Source organism: Hevea brasiliensis, chromosome 5 (assembly GCF_030052815.1).
Source record: "Hevea brasiliensis isolate MT/VB/25A 57/8 chromosome 5, ASM3005281v1, whole genome shotgun sequence".
Taxonomy (NCBI): Eukaryota; Viridiplantae; Streptophyta; class Magnoliopsida; order Malpighiales; family Euphorbiaceae; genus Hevea; species Hevea brasiliensis.
The window spans coordinates 20,778,459-20,793,346 of NC_079497.1; the positions used below are offsets into that span (position 1 = coordinate 20,778,459).

A 14,888-nucleotide genomic window follows, 5' to 3' on the forward strand; every position below is an offset into this window, starting at 1 on the left:
TCTAGTAAAAGATCCAGAGCGTTTGTAAATATTATATGGACTCAGCAGAAGAAGAAAAGATTCTTCAACTTATGCTCCATCAGGTATGTGTTAAATTTCAATAGGATTATCTATTTTAAAGGCTAAGGTCTGTCTAAAGGAAGGTGATAAAGAAAGAAAACAGGTCAGATTAACTAGGCTAGAGGAAAAAGATGAAGAGGATAAAGATGGCTTAACAATTATGTTTGAAGATGATAATGGTGTTGTGCAGCTCATAGTTAATTGGTTCTCCCTACTCATTTATAACCATATATTAAATTCATATTTTCCTCCTTAAAGATAACAGTACTGGCTCTGATACCATCGCTGGCCGGGAGCTCCTTAACCTAGATAAAACATAACAATACTCATGCGGTGCCGAGATAAGAATGCCACCATGGCTTAACAAATCTCAAGGATGTGCCCTTTTATATTGTCATATAGAGTTAGATTAAGGATATCGTAGCAAAGGATTATTAAACTAACATTTTCTGATGCATAGTATCTTTATTGTAGAGGCAAGTGCAAAGCATACTTATATAACCTAGACTATAAACTTTTAGGGGAGAGGGAGGGTTTAGAAAGCCATGATAATAGAAAGAAAAACTAGACTTTTATTACGTTCTGCATCTTGGTGATACAACCATATATATAATAAAATAATATTATTTAAATTATGTCTATATAGAACAATATAGAATATTATTTATTTAATTCGTTTAAATAATTAAATTAATTTATTTGAATCCTTATTATAAACAATAGTAAACAAGTTTTAAAAAAATCTAATATACTTAATTAATAATTATTAACTTATAATAAAATAATAAATACATTATTACTATTACTATAATAAAATCATTTATATATTATTCTACTTATTAAAATACCTAATAATAACTATTTCTTAATCAACAACTAGGTACTTAATAAATAATCTTTACTTAATATAACTCATTCAATTATTTATTTTATAACTCAGGCTAGTTTATTTAAGATAATGCAAAAATTAAAGTAGATACAATTAGATACATATATAACTTAATCAAATCATTGAACCAAAATTATTTTAATATAATAATGTTATATTTAATTGATTCTTTAAATTATCATAATATATTTAAACAACAATTAAAATTTGTAAAACATATATTTTAAAAAAATCAGATTGTTATAAATACTTTAGCAATTTATTATATACATGCTGACAAATATGTATTTTAATGTTTTGCATTATATATATATATATATATATATATAATGATTCTAAAAGGCTTGGGGGCTAGGGCTACCTCTAGTCCCCCTTCCTCCGCCCGTAACCATAGAGTATGGAGATCATCATCAATTACTGTTAATCTTCATTTTGTTGGGTCTGTGACATTGAAGCTGTAATTATTGAGCTGAGAATAAAGGAGAAGGAGAAGAAGAAGTGGAGAAGAAATTAAAGGTGAATTGGAGAAGTCGAGAAGGTAAATAGTCTCTAAGGGTTTGAGAAAAGAACAATGAGCTGGAAGTGAAGGTGTAAGGCTTTTATACAGGGAACCTAAAAGCTAAAATGACATAATATAGGTTTAAATCAGTTCAATTTAGTTATTTCAATTTTTTTGTTATATTAATTGAATTAAACTAAAAAATCAATTTTTTTAAATTAACAATCAAAATCGAAAAATCAAATTAAATCAATTTGATCTAATTTTTTTAGTTTTAATCATTATGTGCTCACCCTTAATGAGCATTGGTTTATAATTTAAACGTCAAAATTAGACTTTTGCCAATTATTTTTATATGATGGAAGAATATTATTGAAAAAATTATTTTTAATATATTAATTAAAATTTAATTTTTAAAATATATTTTAATTATAAAAATTTAAAATATGTTAAAATTTAATATATATCTAATTGTGGTATTGAAGGAATCAGTATGTAGGAAGAGTTGCAGTTAGGGGTGATCATTATCCAATTCAAATAGAATAAATTGAATCGAATCATATTAATTCAATAATTCAACTTGATTTTTAAAGTAATTCGGTTTGATTCGATTTTATATTATAAAAATTTTAGTTATTTCAGTTCGATTTGATTTTAAAGAGAAAAAATCAATTAAACTGAACCAAACTGAATAATTTTATTAATTTTTGATTTGATTTATTTTTATGGGGAATTTATGAATTATATGTAATTTTACATATATATAAATTATTTAATTTCATTGATTAATAGTTATTAGATTCAAATCAAGATTAAAATCAGATCAAATAATTTAAAATTCAAGTCTAAATTAAAAAATAAATAAAAATTAAAATCGATTAATTTGAATCGAATCAAATCAAAATAGAACAATTCAATTCAATTCGATTTTTTATCCATTTTAATTCGATTTAATTTTTAAAATTTATAATTTAATTTTAATAATTTAACTCAGTTCAGTTTAATTTGAACCGAACGAGCTGCAGCTAGTGGTCCCAGACGCAATCAGGAAACCAAAGAGGCAAACGTGGGCCCCGCTCCCGAACAACAGTTAGAAGCTTGACCTTGAATTTGAGTTAACCCTGGTTAGATTCAACGCCGCCCCCCGCCCTCTCTCTCTCTCTCTCTCTCTCTCTCTCTCTCTCTCTTGCAAAATCCTATTAGGGTTTCAAAATCTTTTCTATACATCCAAAATCTCAAAATTTTTTCTTAATTTCTTTCTCAAATTTGCAAATTATTATTATTATTATTATTATTATTATTATTATTATTATTATTATTTTAATTCATTCGAATCAGGACCGGTTCAAATGGATCGGCGGGTTTGTTGATGCTTCTGCATCTGCGTGTTGAAGGGAATTGAGAGAAATGGAGACGCAGAGGGTAACAGAATTGCCTCTTAGGAACATGGATAAACGTCCCAGGAAGAGGCCTCGTTTAACATGGGACGTGCCTCCTCCTGCTCCTCCTCCTCCCAAGGTTTCAATCTCTCTCTCACTCTCTCTTTCTTGCAATATTCATATATACCTATGTATTTGCGTAGATTGTCTTTGTGCGCCTCTATTTGTTTGAATTTTAATTGAATTGAGCTTGGTTCTTGACGGAATCTCTGGGTCTTGGCTTGGATCCGCCATCAGCTATAGAAATTATAATTTTCCAATTTTGCAGAATACAATATCTTTTAGCGTTTATTTCTTATTGTTGTGTGTAATGCAGGTCCTTTCTGCTATGTACTGTGGGCAGGATTTTGGGAATGGAGTGATTCCCAATTATGCATATACAAATTTGTTTTACAGGGACGTTCCAGTTCCTCACAATTGCTCCCCTCCTTGGAGACCTGATGATAAAGATGGGCATTATGTCTTTGCTATTGGCGAGAATTTGACACCTAGCTGTAAGTATACCATAAATGATGTAAAATTCAGGTCTTTTGTTGTAGGATTCTAACAGATTGAAACTGAAACTATATTGTTGCTGGCTGAAGATGCTTATATCTTTTCTTTCTCAATAAATATATGACATCATTGGTTTCTTCACACTTCATTTGTTAGCAATTAGAGGAAGGAAAAGAGGAGAAAACAATGAAAAATTAGATTCTTATTTTTCCTTAAAAACTTCAAAAAATTTCCCATCAATTTAGATTGAAAGGGGAAAAATGAGAAAGTAAAAAAGTTATGAAGGCTGAAGTTATGAATATACCTTGACACCATATAATTAGCAAAGTTTATACGATAAGGGTATAACAATAGAACTAGACTTTTCAAACCTCTTTTTTATCCTATCCACTTCCTCACATAAGATAACCAAACAATATAATGAAAAATAAATTCTTTTCTTCTCTTCTATTCAATTTCTTTTCATTTCCACTTCACAATTACGGAAAGATATAAGGTTTCTTTAGCATTTAGTAATTTTGATTTTAGGAGCATTAAATATCTTAATGCCTGAGTGAAGGTTGGAAGTGTTGGCCTCTAAAAAATGGAGTTCTCTCTGTGAACTAATAGAAAAATTGTGGTTAAGGGAATTTGAAAATCATTACTTCTATGCTTCCTGCATGCTCAACTAGTTAATTTTCAGAAATTATAATGTGTTATGGCTTTTCAGTTTTCAGCACAAAGTAAGTTTGATCTGTGAACCTTTTATTTTATGGTAAAAGCTTGTCATATTTGTTTTCCCTTATCTAAACTGCTAAGATTTTATTTATAAGTTAGAAGTGTAAAATCAATTACCTGTAAGTGTATCCATTTGTTATCATTCATTGTGTCAACATCAACTCTTATGTTTGTATGAGATCTATTATAGATGGTCATAATTTGTTTGCTGATTCCTTCTCTTTTTCTTCAACCTTGCAGACAGGATTCTTAGCAAAATGGGTGAAGGTTGGTATTTTCTTTTTTTTTTTTGGTTATTTTATTTTACTGGATTCTGTGATATTCAAGTTTCATGTTTTACTAAATAGAATTCAATTTCCCTTAAGTTTGGAGAATAATGTTTTTCATGATTTTCATCTGAAATATTGCAACACATTGAGGTTGGAGGCCATCACATTTGCATATTGGAATTCTTACTGTGACTAATATTTTGGATCATTCTCGCCATAATCCCTTGATATTTCTGCAGGGACATTTGGGCAAGTCTTGGAATGTTTTGATAATGAAAAGAAAGAAGTTGTGGCGATAAAAATTGTTCGCTCCATACACAAGTATCGTGAAGCTGCCATGATTGAAATTGACGTCCTACAGAGGCTTGCCAGACATGACATTGGTGGCACTCGGTGAGGATGTTGCCTTGTCTTTCCTGTACCTTTATTTATTGTAGAAGTTTGAAGTATTTTGGTATAAGCAGTTTCATTCTTTGCAGTTGTGTGCAAATACGGAATTGGTTTGACTATCGTAATCATATTTGTATTGTAAGTATTTGTTGGTATTTCTGATTTGATTAATTTGAAGGGGCAGTACATGTTCCTGCATGCCTTCATTTCTGTGAGTTAAAGAACTTGCGGATCAATTTAAATGGTTTCAACAGGTATTTGAGAAGCTTGGACCAAGCTTATATGATTTTCTTCGCAAAAACAGCTACCGTTCATTTCCCATTGATCTTGTTCGGGAGCTTGGCAGACAACTTTTGGAGTCTGTTGCATGTGTGTGGACTATTCTTGTACCATTTTTATCTATTTTTTATCAACTTGATGCCCAGATGCTTTTAAAGGAAGCAAGATATGGGCATAAATAGTTACTTTGTCATTTTTCTTAAATATTTTTGAATGCTCAAAATAAATATGATTGGGACTACTGTGGAGTTGTTGATGACAGTTTAACATTTTTTTTTCTCATGGATTGCTCATTAGTTCATTATATTTGCAGTTATGCATGATCTACGACTAATTCACACTGATTTGAAGCCGGAGAATATTCTACTAGTTTCCTCTGAGTATATCAAAGTGCCAGATTGTAAGGTAACCTTTTCTGTAGCTGGCCTCTTTTTCAGTTATTTATTTTTATTTTTGATGGGAATGCTTTCATGATGTATTTGTACATGTGCGTGCATGAATCTCAGTGTATGAGTGGGTTGAAAGATGGAAGCCATATTTGATTTCCCCTTTTGCTTTCTTTCTCTTTCTTATTCTTGTTATTTTGCTTGATGATAAAATTCAACTGATAGTATTTTTTCCTTCTTTTCACAACTTCTTACTTTCTCATGAATTAGTTTCTTTCACGGTCCACAAAAGATGGCTCCTATTTCAAGAATCTGCCCAAGTCAAGTGCTATTAAGCTCATTGATTTTGGAAGTACTACATTTGAGCATCAGGATCACAGCTATGTGGTGTCAACACGCCATTATCGTGCACCAGAGGTTATCTTAGGTAATCATCATGGGAGCATAAATATTGATGTTTCTACTTTTGTATGTCTATTTCAAATAACCGAATGTTTTCTGCAGGTCTGAGATGGAACTATCCTTGTGATTTATGGAGTGTGGGTTGCATACTTGTTGAACTATGTTCTGTAAGTAACTTCAGTTTATATTCCTTGCCCTTTGCAATAATTGGGATATGATTACCTGTTAATAGGTTATGCTGAATATTGAACATAGTTCTTGGAGAGAAAGGGTGTAGGGTTCTTATATTGCAATTTTTAAATTTTTCATGCATTTGAATGTATATTGTAATATTGGTTCCCTTTGGTTAATACAGTTCTAAAAACTAATTCTTGTTTACTAAATTAATTGAAGACAGATGTGTCAATTATTGATCATGTTGCTAGATAGGTTACTTTGGGAACTATTTTTTCTATGAAAAGTAGAAGCATGATTTAACATTTCATAATTTACCTTAATAGTACTTGTTTGTGTTTACCTTCTATTATTCTGATATTTCTTTGATTAGGGTGAGGCTCTTTTTCAAACACACGAGAACTTGGAGCATCTTGCTATGATGGAAAGGGTTTTAGGGCCCCTGCCACAACATATGGCGGTCAGAGCTGAGTAAGAAAGATCGACCGATTCCTTTTTTATGGTTGTTTGTTCTGTTTCTTCTTGTGGAAGCACTTATATTATGCTTTATATTGTTTCAGCCGTCATGCTGAGAAATATTTCAGGAGAGGCACGCGATTAGATTGGCCTGACGGTGCAACTTCAAGAGAAAGCATGAGAGCAGTTTGGAAGTTGCCCCGTTTGCCGGTAGTTTTTTCTGAACATGCCTCATTTATTTTACCTGTAGATACATGCTACCAACATACGTTTTCATGCCAAAAGGATCTAGCATCAAATATGGACATTTTTGGTTGTTCGTAGTTGGGTAGTTTAAAGTTCTGAGCTTATCGGGAGTCTTCCTAATTTTATCCATCTCAAAATCAGCCTACTTTGGACACACAGGATACCATAAAATGCTACATGTTACATTCATCTTCTATGTTCTTTTGAAAGAACCACCTTTTTGAACATTCATTCAATTCCATAATTTTATTGGTCTTATGCAATTTTCGTTGTGAAATTTTGGTTTGTGAACCTGCTGTCATGGCAATAACATGGTTGGATACATTGTGTTTTACAAAATTTCCCCTTTTCTGATTCTTTGTTTGCCTCTTGTTTCCTTCTCTCTATTTTTCTCTCTCTCCTTGCGCAAGTGAAGTTTCATTTCTTCTTTTTTGGCAGAACCTGATTATGCAGCACGTCGATCATTCTGCTGGTGATCTGATTGATCTCTTGCAAGGGCTCTTACGGTATGATCCAGCGGAACGGCTCAAAGCCAGAGAAGCTTTAGGGCACCCATTTTTCAAAAGAGAACCAAGGAGGTGTGGTTATACTTTATAATGTGGATGCCTCACAAGCAATCATATAAACAAGGAGATTCCATGAAGTGGTTGATTTGGTGACATAATTTTTGTCTTGTTTAACATACAATTGTTACCATATAGTAAAAAGAGTGTTCTCTTCCTACCATGCCCACTTGTCTCTCTGTCTTCTATTATGATCCTGATTGATCTGTATTCACTCATAATTTCTGCTTTATTTTGTGATGTTAATGAAAATTAAAACAAAGAAAAAAGGGGGCCAAAATATGTGTACCACAATCTCAGATGTGCACTGCAAGGTGGGCAAATTTTTACTAGCTGTCTCTCAACTTTAACAAATGTTTTACTGCCGTCCTTTTTTTTGTTCATTTTGTTCCACAAAATTTTTTAACTTTCAAATTGTTACACTAAAGTCTCTAAGTTGGTAAGACGTTAATGTAAATGTAGTGGTGCAATGTGTTAAACAGTAAAATAAAAAAGAGAGATCACATGGGAATAAGCCAATCAGAGCCGTTGTAGGGAGACAAAGTCGAGTATGGACGAAGGAAAATAGAAAAATTGAAGCAGAGGAGTTGTAATGGTAACTTCTCTTATTTTATTTTAAATAGTGTGGTAATGCATTGTAAATGTCTTGCTAGAAAATTAATTAGATTTTAGCATAAGGGATTTAGTTGTAAATTTTTAAAATTTCGAGATTTTGTGGTAACAAAATAAATATAGGAATGAAATTGAAATATACTCAAAATTGAACTACAATGGGTAAAAGTTGGGATTGGGAGAGATTGCATGTGTTGTGCATCCCTGCATGGAGAGAATAAATTTCGAAAGTTATCCCTTAACTTTAAGGGTTGTGACAGAGTTATCTTTAAATTTAAAATTATAATATAAAATTTTTAAATTTTACACAATAAATTCCTTCTAACTTTTAATGGTCAGTTTATGCAATTTAAAGTAGTGGTGATATGATTAATTTTCTCTTTTATATAATAATGGTAAAATCAGTTATGATTTTTCTTTGCATATTAACCATAAAGAATCTCAATCATATGAGATAATAAAATACTAGATATATAATAACTTTTTAGAGAAATTTTACCTAAAAAAATAACAATTGTTTACTTAATCTTCATTTTGAATTATCTAAATCAACATTTTACATATAAATATATTATTAAAAATAAAAAAAAATTTATTATACAAAATTTTAAAATTTTAAATTATATTTTTTAGTTTAGAAACAGCTCTCTTATGACTCTTAAAATTCGTTAAAATTTATCCTCTGAGAAATTGTATGCTTGGTCAAGGTGATTAACGCTTGTGTGTATATATATATTAAAAAAAATCTAATTCTATTGCTTTTGTATCAAAATAGATTTTTTTTTTAAAAAAAAAACTAATTCTCCATCCATACAATGCCCAAGTTGTTTTATAATAATAATAATAATAACTATTATTATTATTATTATTATTATTATATATGGACGTATGCAAATACCAGGAAATGTGTCGCTATCATTTCTAGCTGTAGTTGCCTACGCACGTACAATGTCTTGTCTGCACCTCTTTTTTTCTATTTAAAAATATACATATATATACCCACAGTTAATTAGTAACTGCACTTCCCTTTAAGCTTCGGTGCTTTGAATATTGATGAAGTTGATAATATAAATTAATTGTAGTGCTAATTAATTATTAATCAAAACTAAAAGTCACAGATGCCATAATGTCACCCACAACCATCCAATACTGTCTGTCGTTTACTTGGGGGTTAAAATGGAAAAAAAATAAAATAAAATAAGGTAAATTACACTTCGTTATGATTTAACCCTTTTACTATTAAGGATTTAAGGATTTTTTTTTATTGTAAGTTAAGATTTATGGTTTACTGTATTAGACATTTACACTTTAAATAAAAAAAAATGACACGACTTTAGTATTTTGCTACCTAAACATTAACGGTGTGAAATTATAAGTCTTGAATTATAATAAAAAAAATCGTATGCTCTCAATGATTTACTTTTCCCTTTGAAAAAATCATCCGAACTCCTAAAATTATTTTCTCTATGTTTTGTTGATTGAATTTTTCAAATTTTATATTGGTCTTGTTTTAGCTTGCTGCAGGTTACTCAAGTTCATAGAATGGAGAAATTATATACTATCACAATGATTTTATGTAGATATATTTATGTTGAATGGCAAATCAATAGTTTATATATAAATAAAAGTAGTTATTAAATTTGAAGAAATAATTGTCTATCTTTGAAATAGAGAGAATAAGGATGAGTCAAAATAACTACTTGCATATAAGGGTCTATTTGGTTTGACTTCTGAATATAATAAATAACTGATAGTGAATAATTGATAGCTGATAACTATTATTAATAGCTAGTAGCTAATTATGGTTGATATATTTTGAGTGTTTAGTAAAATTATATTTAACTGCTACTATTACATGTAAAATTACTAATAAGAATATATACAATATTATTTATTTTACTAATTTATTATAAGACATATTAAAATATAATTTTTTAAGTATATATAAAAATAACATTATAATTATTATATTTATAAAATTTTTATATTTATTTATTATAATTTTAAATAATCTATTGATATAAAAAAATTATTTTAATAAACACAAATTTTACAATTAGTAAATTTTTTAAAAGGATAATATAATCAAAATAAATAATAAAATTGAGTCAACTATTAGAAACAGCTCTAAAATTAAAGTTAATACAAACTACAATTGATGAGCATCCTATTAGTTGTCTATTAGTTATAAGTTGTATTTATTCATCTGTTTAGGTGTCCATCAACTATCAGTTGTACTTAAAAGGTGAACCAACACCTACTAAATCACTCATTGGTTTACCATTCCACATAAACAATCTATGTGGAATCATGGCGGTGTCGTAAAAGTACTTGAATGGAAGGAGGGAATAGCCAAGGATTGGCATGCTAATGCTACTCCATCAGCTTTCAACTGAATTAGTGTTTATTATGGGGTGAATTACACCGATTATCCTTGAACTTGGGTAGTTATTTCATTTTAGTTACTCAACTTTAATTTATTAAAATAAAATATCTCGAGTTTTATTTCAAAAAAAGCACCTTTAACCTACAGTGGCAAGTTTTTAGGTTTATAGATTGGTCAGTTATGTTTATTTATGAATATGACATAATTATAAACTAAAGATGCATAAAATGAGATCAGAAGATATGTAAATGTGATATAATGATCTAGGGTATTGCATATTGCATCTATTCCATTTCCACCATTTGAGAAGCTAACGGATATATAGCACTTGAACTCTTGAAGTATACATTGGTTATACGATCTATTTGTTAAGTATGAAGATTGCAGTAACTATAAAAGAAAATTATTCCCATTATGTGCGACTAAAAAACGAAGGAAAATTGGTCCACCCATAATTGGGCTCATGAGTAAACCCTTTAGCACCAACTCCTTAAGCTTAATTGCCTTCTTGTATTTGTTGTATAGCAGCCCACTTAAGAGAATTTGATTTCTCTTTAAATTATGAGATATGTAAGAGATGGAAATAAATTCTCACTCCTACATGTTGAAGAAGAATTTGGCAGAAAGCAAAAAAACATGGTTTTGTTTTCTTCACTGATTTTACTTGCAAAATATATAAGAAACTAGAGAACAATGTGTACTCTCTTTGACAGTGTTCTTCGGTTGCAACAAGAAGGAATTGTTCTTTTTGGGGTGGTTTAAATTCTTGAAGCAAATTTGGTGCAATCAAAGTTTTTTTTATTTTTTTATTGTGTTCCTTTCTCAAATAATTTCTATTGAGAAACACTGCATTCGTGGTAATATCTAGATTGTTAAGTTATATATTTGATTTCGTGGATAATATGTAATTAGATATGAACCAGTGATACAAAACTAGTTATAAGTATCTATGCATGATCTCATATGATCAGGGCTATATTGATTTTTTTTTTCTAACATAAGATATTATGCTAGGTTAGACCTAGCCAATGGTTGATTTGAACCAAGAATTGATTTGATTGAAATTGATTTCAAAATTGATTAACAGTTTTATAAACTTAAATTAGCTCGGAATCGTAGTGAGATCAATTATAATTTTTCTTTTTATTAAATTTGAACTGAAATTAGTAAAACATTTTTAATTATAAATTTTTAATTTTTTTTAATATTTTAATCATTAAATTGTCTCAATTAAAATCAAATAAAAATTAGAATCAAAATTAGCTAAAAGAGAGAGAGCAGAATCATGGCAAACCAACCTTGCTCAATTTAGTTTAAGTGTTTCAAGACAAACCAAAATTGATTATGTCATAGAAAATTATATAATAAAGTCATGGTTTCATAGAAGTAGTCAGTATAGAATGACAAACTAATTAAAAATAAATAAATATAAAAAAAATTTAAATAACATTTTTTCAAGTTTCACAATTAGATAATTATTATTTTATAAGCCACTTATTTATATTTTATTAATATATTATTTCATATAAATTATCCTATTTTTAAATAATTAATTATTCTGTCTAGTCACCTCCCTGATTCCCTTCGTCCTCACTCTGTCCTTCTTTCCCTTTAAAAGGAAATAAAAAAAAAGTTAATTTTTATTAATAACTTTTTTATTATTGTTTTATTATAATATAATTATGGTAATTTTTTAGTAATTTATTTTTTACTTATAATTTTATAGTAGTCTTTTAATAGCTCTTTATTTTTTATTTTTATTTTATCAATAATAATTTATTTGGTAATTTTTTGTAATTTTTTATTATAATATATTAATGGTAATTTTTAGATAATAATTTTTATTAGTAATTTTTAATAATATTTTTATATTAGTTTTTCATTTTAATTTGTTTATGATTAACTTATTTTTAGTAACCTTTATTAATATTTATTTATGATAATTTTTTATTTGTAATTTTTATTAGTGATTTGTTTTTAGTAATATTTTTATATTAATTTTTTAGCATTAATTTTATTGTTAATTTATTTTTTTTCTGATTTTATTATAATATATTTTTGATAGTTTTTATTTTAATTTTATTTTAAACATTATTTTTATGCTGATTTTTAGTAGTAATGTGCTTTTTATTAGCAATTTATTAGTTTATTAAATTCTTTTAATTTTTAAAAATAGCAATAGATTAAAATTCCGTTGTTATATTAACAAAGAATGTAACTCATCCTACTTTAGTTACAAACTGAAATTCCTTTGTTAATTAGTAATAAAAAAAATTCAATTATTAATTAGTTACTAAGTAACTACAAAATTAAAATTTTATTAGTAGTCTGATTAATAATGAGCAAAATATATAGATAATGGACATTGTCTAATTTCATCTTAAAAGCTAACTTAAGGTATTCTGATTTATCAAATCTTATATTTAGCACAAATATTTTATTTCAAACTAACATGGAATAATACATCACTCACATCAAATCATGATTATTTAGAGCGTAAAGTTTACAGGTAAGTAGATCTGTGAGTGACTTAATATTGAAGTAGGGTAAGTTTTGATACAATATGAAAAAAAATGATCCGGGTCTAACTACACTTTAAGGATGTGTTTGGTAAAACGTTAAAAATTAAAAGTTAAATATTATTCTTATATGTTTTAACTTTAAGTGAGTGTTTAGTATAAGGTTAACAAAGTGTAATTATTATCTTATAACTTTCGATCCATTAGTGTTGTTTGGATTCTTAATGAGACTAAATTAATTTTTCATCTAATTAATATTTATATATTTTTGAGATGCTAAAAATTAAACTTAAAGAGCTTAAATTAATAATTATCCTTACCTTAAAGAGAATAATTATTGACTTAGGCTCTAATATTAATATTTCACCCTTTCAAAAAGATATAAATATTAATAAGGTAAAAAAATTAATATAATCTTTTTAAATATTTAAATAGGTTAACAGTTATATAAATAATAATAATTTCTTATTAACTTTATATTAAATACTTTTAAATTTTATATTTAACATAAATTTTGTATTTTAAATCAATATAAAACAATACAATATTGCAACAAAATTTCTTTACTATTATTAGTAAAATAAATTAATAACGAAATTTTTAAGATAAAAAAGGAAAAAAATCTTGTCTTTTAGTGCTGAATGGGCAGGCAACACACCCCACATACGGGTAACTGTTGCAATCAACAGTCAAATATAGAAGAAACACTGTACGCTGAGAGGCAACTATTTTAATGTGTTATGGTGAGGGTACTTGGGGGCCTTTTTCCAATTGCTAAATTTGGGAAAGCTGGGCTCTTGGCGGAGCCCACGTTTCACGTGGAGACTAGCATAATGGCCACGTAAGTGACAAATTAAGACTGCTGCATAAAATCTCTCCTAATCCCCTCTCCACCAATCATCTTCCTCTCCCCACGTGGGCGTTTGGGCCCCACTCTTGCTCCTAATTATGTCATATGATCCCTCCTTTCTTTTCTACTTCATCTTCTCTGCCTTTTGTGCAATATGATATAATATTTTTCTTATCATATATTTGAATTTAAAATAAAAATATATAAAATTTTTATATAAAATAAATAAATTATTTCCTATGTTTTATGTATATATATTTTAACCTAGTTTGGCTTTTTATCATCTAATTGTTCTCTTTTTTTTCTTTCTGTTTCTCTTTCTCTCTCTCCGTTCTTCCTTTCTTCTGATTCCATCTAGCAGCTTCTTCTTTCATATAAAGGGTATATTATTAGAAGTAGTTTAGCTGTTGTTGATCGGTTTTGATACTGTATAAGGCAGGACTATGGGCGACTCTTCTGCCTCGTATATTCACATGGTTCGTATATGCCTATATCTGATAATTAAATTTGATGTTTTCTTATGTTCATCTGATGATAGATATTTTATGATGGTGATGATGTATATGCATAAAAATGATGTGGCAGGTGCACCATCTGATAGAAGAGTGCATAGTATTCAATATGGGCAAAGAAGAGTGCATGGAAGCTCTTTCCAAGCACGCCAACATCAAACCTGTCATCACTTCAACAGGTTATTCTCTCTTTTAGATGATGATGATGATGATGATGATGATGATTCTTTTTAAGATGATGATCATGTGATGATGTTGATCGCATGTGTACGTGTTACAGTGTGGAACGAGCTGGAGAAAGAAAACAAGGAGTTCTTCGAGGCCTACACGAAGAAGAGAAGAGGGGAGAAAGTGAGAGAAATGGAGACAAGGCACGAGATCCAAGGCGTGATTGCTGATTCTTCCAATTCCAATACAAGCGCAGATCATTAATAAGCACTGTCTCTGTTTGCCCTTCCCTTGATTTCTCCCAGTCGCCTATTTAGTTATATTTTACTCAAAAATAAAATAAAATAAAATAATTCACCTTCCTATTAAATTCACTTTATATATTTTTTATATGCATATAAAAAATATGTTTGTGTACGGATATATATATTCAATATAAAATGTTACATCTTTTATATTTTCACACATTCCATTAACATATTCAAACCTGAGATCTCTTAAATTAAATGAATAAATTTTTCTTTCGTGCGTAAACTAACCCCTGAAAGGTTTTAACCATGTAAATAAACGAGAAGAG

At 28.7% G+C, this 14,888-nt stretch overlaps 2 protein-coding genes across 3 annotated transcripts; both read left to right on the top strand.

The window, feature by feature from the left end:
* The first annotated feature begins 2,596 nt into the window (after positions 1 to 2,596).
* Positions 2,597 to 7,427, top strand: LOC110646582 (serine/threonine-protein kinase AFC1). 2 transcript variants are annotated; one of them, XM_021800062.2, is made up of 12 exons: positions 2,597 to 2,966; positions 3,204 to 3,381; positions 4,340 to 4,366; positions 4,608 to 4,761; positions 4,848 to 4,896; positions 5,013 to 5,127; positions 5,351 to 5,442; positions 5,694 to 5,850; positions 5,928 to 5,992; positions 6,373 to 6,470; positions 6,560 to 6,665; positions 7,140 to 7,427. In XM_021800062.2, exons 1-12 carry the CDS (start codon positions 2,856 to 2,858, stop codon positions 7,296 to 7,298), a joined length of 1,311 nt encoding a protein of 436 aa, XP_021655754.2. In that variant the 5' UTR covers positions 2,597 to 2,855; the 3' UTR covers positions 7,299 to 7,427. The 2 variants fall into 2 exon arrangements, with proteins under 2 accessions (XP_021655754.2, XP_021655755.1); XM_021800063.2 differs by lacking the exons at positions 2,597 to 2,966; positions 3,204 to 3,381; positions 4,848 to 4,896; positions 5,013 to 5,127.
* Positions 7,428 to 13,897: 6,470 nt separating this feature from the next.
* On the top strand, positions 13,898 to 14,681 carry LOC110646584 (uncharacterized). Its single transcript, XM_021800064.2, has 3 exons — positions 13,898 to 14,107; positions 14,217 to 14,322; positions 14,424 to 14,681. The coding sequence occupies exons 1-3, from the start codon at positions 14,075 to 14,077 to the stop codon at positions 14,573 to 14,575; spliced, it is 291 nt and encodes a 96-aa protein (XP_021655756.2). The 5' UTR covers positions 13,898 to 14,074; the 3' UTR covers positions 14,576 to 14,681.
* The last annotated feature ends 207 nt before the right edge of the window (positions 14,682 to 14,888 follow it).

Bases quoted from the DNA above. Each gene is read 5' to 3' on its own strand.
- LOC110646582 (XM_021800062.2), top strand. From the start codon at position 2,856: ATGGAGACGCAGAGGGTAACAGAATTGCCTCTTAGGAACATGGATAAA. The intron at 3,382-4,339 runs GTAAGTATACCA...TCAACCTTGCAG, and splicing joins CGAGAATTTGACACCTAGCT to ACAGGATTCTTAGCAAAATG. The intron at 4,762-4,847 runs GTGAGGATGTTG...CATTCTTTGCAG, and splicing joins CATGACATTGGTGGCACTCG to TTGTGTGCAAATACGGAATT.
- LOC110646584 (XM_021800064.2), top strand. From the start codon at position 14,075: ATGGGCGACTCTTCTGCCTCGTATATTCACATG. The intron at 14,108-14,216 runs GTTCGTATATGC...ATGATGTGGCAG, and splicing joins CTGCCTCGTATATTCACATG to GTGCACCATCTGATAGAAGA. The intron at 14,323-14,423 runs GTTATTCTCTCT...TACGTGTTACAG, and splicing joins ACCTGTCATCACTTCAACAG to TGTGGAACGAGCTGGAGAAA.